At 34.9% G+C, this 6,419-nt stretch overlaps 1 protein-coding gene across 1 annotated transcript; it reads left to right on the forward strand.

Annotated features, from left to right (window-relative positions):
- The first annotated feature begins 358 nt into the window (after positions 1 to 358).
- LOC125852877 (TMV resistance protein N-like) lies at positions 359 to 6,171 on the forward strand. The gene is made up of 8 exons (XM_049532556.1): positions 359 to 452; positions 1,924 to 2,166; positions 2,320 to 2,335; positions 2,728 to 3,314; positions 3,394 to 3,824; positions 4,219 to 4,491; positions 4,573 to 5,478; positions 5,567 to 6,171. The coding sequence occupies exons 1-8, from the start codon at positions 359 to 361 to the stop codon at positions 5,987 to 5,989; spliced, it is 2,973 nt and encodes a 990-aa protein (XP_049388513.1). The 3' UTR covers positions 5,990 to 6,171.
- The last annotated feature ends 248 nt before the right edge of the window (positions 6,172 to 6,419 follow it).

Genomic DNA, 6,419 nt, shown 5'->3' on the forward strand with positions numbered 1-6,419 from the left:
ATCAAATGCGATTTCTAGCCAAGGAATTCAAACTCGAACCTCTTAATTTAAGATGAAGGAGTATAGTTGATAGTTCTCTTACAAGTTGTTATATTTTCTAAAGAAACAAAACATATTTATCTTATATAAATAAGGGTATGCAAAAATTGAACCGAAAAAAATTGATATTGATTTATTGCTATTAGGTTATTGGGTTAACAAATTTTTAATAATTTTGTAAATTTTTTTATCATTATCGATTCAGATTTGGGTGGCTACTTGGTCTTCTCCTTCTTTGGATAAGATTAGTTGGGACCTACCTTGATGAGTATGTGTTGTCTAAAGATCAGTTTTTGTGACTTAAAGCTCGTGGAGAATTATGTTAAGAGGACAAAATTTTACTAAGATCAGTGAGGTTTTTGTGCATTATGAGTGTTCGGTGGTTGGTTCTGGCTTCACTCCTGATTTAGCAGGTATTAGTTCAGATTTTCTCGTAATTATTTGGGAAAAGGATTCATCTCGATGGTTGTGCTGTGGTTTAGAGAGGTTCGGTTCATGGGTTATAATGAGTTGTTGGCAAGAAAATTGGGTGCTTATTATCGGCCTTAATCAAACGTCTCAGATTTGAGCTCTGAGTATGGAGAAAATTCTATTGGGAGCACTATCCCAAAATGGGCACTGTAGTGCACGATCTGAATTTAGCTGGAGCTCCAATGAAGACTCCTTACACCGGATGAAAAACCCAAAGAAAAATGAAAAATCCCTACCAAAATAGAAAAAAATAAACAAGACCTGCTAGCATTTTGTGATAAAATAAATTAAGCATCATATTTACAAAGACATCAATTTGATGAAAACCAGATGGCTTTGATCATACAAAATTGCTATGTAATTGATTCAGGTATTAACTCAAAAGAAATGGAATGTCAGTGAAATTACATGAAAGCACTTTTGACCATGTCAACCTTTTCTTCAAATAAGTCTATGAGGAAATTGACCGAGGGCGGCTCAACATAATTTGTGGCCTAAAGCGAAATTTTTATTAGAGGCCTAAAATCTATATAAATCTTTTATATAAATGATTTTTCAAACACTTTTTTTTTTAATTATTAGTTTTAAGTAAGATTTTATCAATTCAACATTGAAAAACATCATTTTATTGAGATAATTATTATATGAATTATTAACACAATTTTATAAGTAATAAGTTGATAAACTTTAAAGATAAGAGTTAGAATCATAGAATTTGATTCAAAAAGTTGATAACTTGGTATACCTACTTTAATATGAAAATTAACAAATAAATTAAAAAAAGAATTTATAATGCACTTTGTTCAACACTTTTCGACTATTGATTCATATTTTTGAGAGTGTATTACTCTAACTATCAAAGATTTGAAGAAATAGAGTGCAAAAAGAGTTACAAAGGATAAATAATGTGAGTGTTAACGAAGAAAATGTAAAAATCCAAAACAATATTTTCTAAATTTCTTCTATTTGAATGGGGTTGAGAAACATAATATTTTATTTATAAAAATTTTATAGGCAAGAGCCGGCCCTAATTAATTGCCTTGCAAGTTCTTCTTCCTCTTTAATTAATCTTTTGCAAATTCTTATAATACAAATGTGTACCATATTTTCCAAGGAAGAAAGAAAGCATATTTATCTATCCTATACTATATAAGCAGTCATTTGATCTTTATGGTTTCTACCCACCCTCAAGGATTTATACAAGAGTATACTTCCCCTGTATATGAGACCCTTCACCCATGGCAAATTTGTATTCACCATGTTATGATGTTTTCTTGAATTTTAGGGGAAAAGATGTACGCAGAACTTTTTTAGATCATCTCTATAAAGCATTATGTGATGTTGGAATTAATGTGTTTAGAGATGATGATGAACTTCCAAGAGGCGAGGCCATTTAAGGGAGTTTACTTGAAGCAATTGAAGAGTCAAAAATTTCTCTTGTTGTTTTCTCCAAAAAATATGCATCATCTAAATGGTGTCTTAATGAGCTGGTCAAAATTCTTGAATGTAAAGAAAAACTTGGACAGCTCATTATTCCTATTTTTTATGATGTTGATCCTTCTGAAGTACGCCGTCAAACTGGGAAAATTGGAGATTCCCTTGCCAAACATGAATCCAATTCAAATTTATGGAGAGCTGCACTTACTGCAGTTGCAAGTTTATAATTAGCTATAGATCTCATTAATTAATTGCTGCAAATAATTAGCTCGTTTCTGCAATCAATTTTATTTTATTTTTTCATTATTTTTACATGACAGTACTATTCAACCTCTAGTCAATGTTTTATTACCATTATTTATCGATATATAGATGGTTGCTCAGCAGTGTTGGGTAGTAAGTGATAGCAGTAAATCTGTTGACCAAGGATGCAGGAAATGCATTACAGACCCCAAATATGATTTCTTCTCACATGCCTAATAGGCATAAATAATTAATACATGTGCTGGTGAGGTAGGTATTAACTAAGGTGAAGTTGTATGGAAAGGCCATCTGTGTATTGGTTTAGTACTTCTTGACGTTTTTCTAGATTATTCCCATCCATCTTTTAGTTACTAATTTTGATGTCCTTTTTGAAAAGCAAGAGAATAAAATTATTTTCCTTTCAAAATTTTATTACTTCATGACTTGATCTTGTTTAATTTCTTACAGAATACCTTTTCTCCCTTACAAAAATACTACTACTATTTATTTACTACTACCATTTTTCCTTTTGTGCAGTAGTGAAGTCAAGTTCATTGAGATGATTATCCAGGAGGTAGAGGGTAAATTAAACAAAAAATATATGGACATTGCAAGGCATCCAGTAGGAATTAATTCTCGTGTTAGTGAACTAATAAATAAGTTGTCATGGACGGTGTCAAGTGATGTCATGAATGTTGGAATCTGGGGCATGGGAGGGGTTGGTAAAACTACCTTAGCAAAAGCCATCTTCAACCAAATTTCTCCAAATTTTGATCGTAGCTCCTTTCTTCATGTTGGATCGCAAGTTTCAAGGGGGGATAGCGGTTTGGTTGCTTTGCAAGAAAAGCTTCTCAAGGATACTCTCAGGAAAAGAATTGACGTCAGCAGTGTCGACCATGGAATTGAATTGATTAAACAAAGGCTTCAATCAAAAAGAGTTCTCATAATCCTTGATGATGTTGATGACGGACAAATATACTCATTAGTGGGAGGGAAGCATTGGTTTGGTCCTGGCAGTAGAATTATCATTACCACGAGGGACGAACACTTGCTGAAATGTTCCACAGGTGATGTAAAATATGAGGTCAAGTGTATGACCGAAAGTGAAAGTCTACAGCTTTTCTGTTGGCATTGCTTTCAAGAAACCCTTCCCTCCAGAAGACTTTGTGGAGGTCTCTGAAAGTGTGGTAACATATGCACAAGGGCTTCCATTAGCACTTGAAGTTTGGGGATCCGATTTATATAAAAGGGGCATGGTAGAGTGGAAAAGTTTCATTGAGAAATTGAAGCAAATCCCTCACAATTCGATAATAGAGAAACTGAGAATAAGCTTTGATGGTCTCCCTGATCATACAACTAAGGAAACACTCCTTGATATCGCATGTTTCTTGGAAGGATGGGACAAGGAAGATGCTTCTAAAGTCCTCAGCAGTTGCGGTTTCTTCCCTGAAATTGGAATTAATGTCTTGATCGAGAAGAGTTTAGTAACAATAAATGAATCCAATCAACTGAGCTTGCATAATCTGATTAGAGATATGGGAAGAGAAATTGTTCGTACAGAATCCAAAGATCCAGGTGAACGTAGCAGATTGTGGGATCCCGATGATATTCTTGATTTGATTACTAGACGCAAGGTAATGGTTCATTCTACTTTGAAGCCTGACCTATACTTTCCCAAGATAAGAAAACAGGTCTCCTCAAAATTTGTTTTAGAAAAAAATTCTTAAGCACTACCAGATGCGGGTCCCAATCCATGTAGAGTAGTTTTTGCTTCTTTTTTAGTCTCTTCCTCAAGGAATTATATCAATTGGCATGAGAAACACAAAACCATACCCAATGCAATATTAAGCATTGAATTGAGCCATTAGCTAATGAGGTGCTTCACTTTTCTTTGATTAATTAATAGTTTGACCCCCCTACACTACTGATTTTATTCACCTGAGCTCTCTATTCTAAATCTTGATCAATAAATTTCGAACACATCCTGTATGTCTTGATGGAACTGATCATTTCTCATCATGAATCCAGGGAGGGGAAAAAGTTGAGGCATTGAAGCTAGTAGAACCAGTATTTAAGGACATGTGTGTGAGTACAAAAGTATTTTCAGAAATGAAGAACCTGAGACTCCTCCAGATTGATCATCTTACTCTTCAAGGAAGCTTCAAGGACATATTTAAGGAGCTTAGAGTGTTAAGCTGGAATGATTGCCATTTGGAACACTTGCCATCGGATTTGCATCTGGACAAACTTGTTATTTTGGATGTGAAACACAGCAGCTTCAAAGAGTCCCCTAGTACAAAGGTCTGATGTTCTACAACTTTACTCCAATTTGAACAATTAAATCTGCTATTCTAGAGTTAATACATTGCTTCATTTTTCCAGCACTTAAGGTGTTTGAAGATTTTGGATCTGAGCTATTGTGAGAGCCTAGTGAGAACTTCAGACTTCACTGGTTCACCAATGCTTGAGAAACTAGTTTTTAGAGGTTGTTCGAGTTTGACTGAGGTGCATTCATCAATTGGATATTTGGAGGTTCTCGGGTATTTAGATTTCACTGGGTGTAAGAAACTCCAGGGACTACCTGATAGCATCTGCAAGCTGAAATCGCTCGAGAAGCTATATCTGAATGATTGTACAAATCTACAACAATTGCCTGCTGACATGGGGAATCTTAGGCATTTGACGGCACTTTATGCAATGGGAACATCTATTAAACAACTACCAGTGTCTTGTGGACTTCTGAAGAATCTTCAACTCTTGGAAGTAGGAAATGGCTGCAAAATTTTACAACCTAAATCTCGTCTTTCCATCATTTCATCCTTTTTAGCATCAAAAGATCATGATATTCTTCCATCTTCTATTATAAATTTACCATCCTTAGAAGTTCTAAAAGTTCCTTTCTTCAATCTGTGCCAAAGAGATATTCCCAATCGTCTTGGCCAATTATTCTCACTGGAAGTCTTAGATTTAAGTGGAAATAACTTTCACAGCCTACCCCTCACTCTTAGTCACCTATCCAAGCTAAAAACCCTTAGCCTCTATGGATGCCCGAATCTCCTTATGCTCCCAAATCTTCCTTGTAACCTAGAAGCACTATCCACAAGGAATTGCAGGTCACTAGAAATGCTTCCAGATTTGTCAAGTGCAAACAGATTGCAACTGTTGGATTTCTGTGATTGCAGTGAATTGGTTGAGATTCGGGGCCTTGAGAATCTTAAATACTTAAAGTATATGAATGCAATAGGTTGTATGCTCAGAAAAAATCCTCTATCTGAAGGCTTTTTCAAGGTTGGTTTCTCTGTCACTTGTATAAATCAAACTCTGTTGTTCCCTTATATATTTCTGTATGTAACACCTTTTCTCTGATCCATGTTAGGCAAATTCTGCACCCAATGGTGTAAATGTTTTTCTTCACTATGATGAGATTCCTAGCTGGTTAAGCTATCGGGTTGTGGGATCTTCAATATCTTTGATTGTTCCACGATACATGGAACAAGAATTCCTTGGAATGATTGTTTGGGCTATTTGTGAAACTCAAGGAGAACATTGTGTTGGAATCCCCATTGCTATCATCACTGATCAGACAAATAAGATTGAATATCCTCTTTTTGGTGTAGATATTTTAGTATGGTATGAGAGTTATTCATGGGTGAGCTATATGCCAAGACGACATTTCAAACGCCCAATCAAAGGCGGTGAGAAAATGATGGTTTCTATCAAAGAGCATCATTCATCAAAGGAAGGTTTAGGAAAGAAGTTTGGCGTTCATCTTTTGTTTGCAACCAGCCCAAACGGATAGTCATTACCTTTGAGCTGATTGTGACAGAGATGATGGAGTTTTGAGGTCTTGCTTTTGATTCAGGTTCAATATTTTTCCAACTTTTCTTGGGCTGCTGGGGTTTTGATAAACATCCAACCTGAGAACAAGTATTGTGTGTATGCATTTTGTAAGACCTTCCTACTTTCATTCTGGCTATATATGGCAGTTTCTAATTATTATTTTTTTATGGTTGATATTGTGGTAGCAGTTGAATGTTATGTACTTTTAGAATTAGATGTTCAAAATGATCTGGTTTTCTAAGAAATATAATCTATGCAATACAAAAAGAATTAATACCTAAAAGTTCTCCTAAATTATTCACGTTTTGCAAGTAAAATACTTAAAACTATAAGGTGTTATGTTACTTCTGAGCTTATAATGTTCTTTAAGCCAAAGCTCTACATGTAAA

The sequence above is a fragment of the Solanum stenotomum genome, unplaced genomic scaffold (assembly GCF_019186545.1).
Source record: "Solanum stenotomum isolate F172 unplaced genomic scaffold, ASM1918654v1 scaffold6423, whole genome shotgun sequence".
In the NCBI taxonomy this organism is placed as follows: domain Eukaryota; kingdom Viridiplantae; phylum Streptophyta; class Magnoliopsida; order Solanales; family Solanaceae; genus Solanum; species Solanum stenotomum.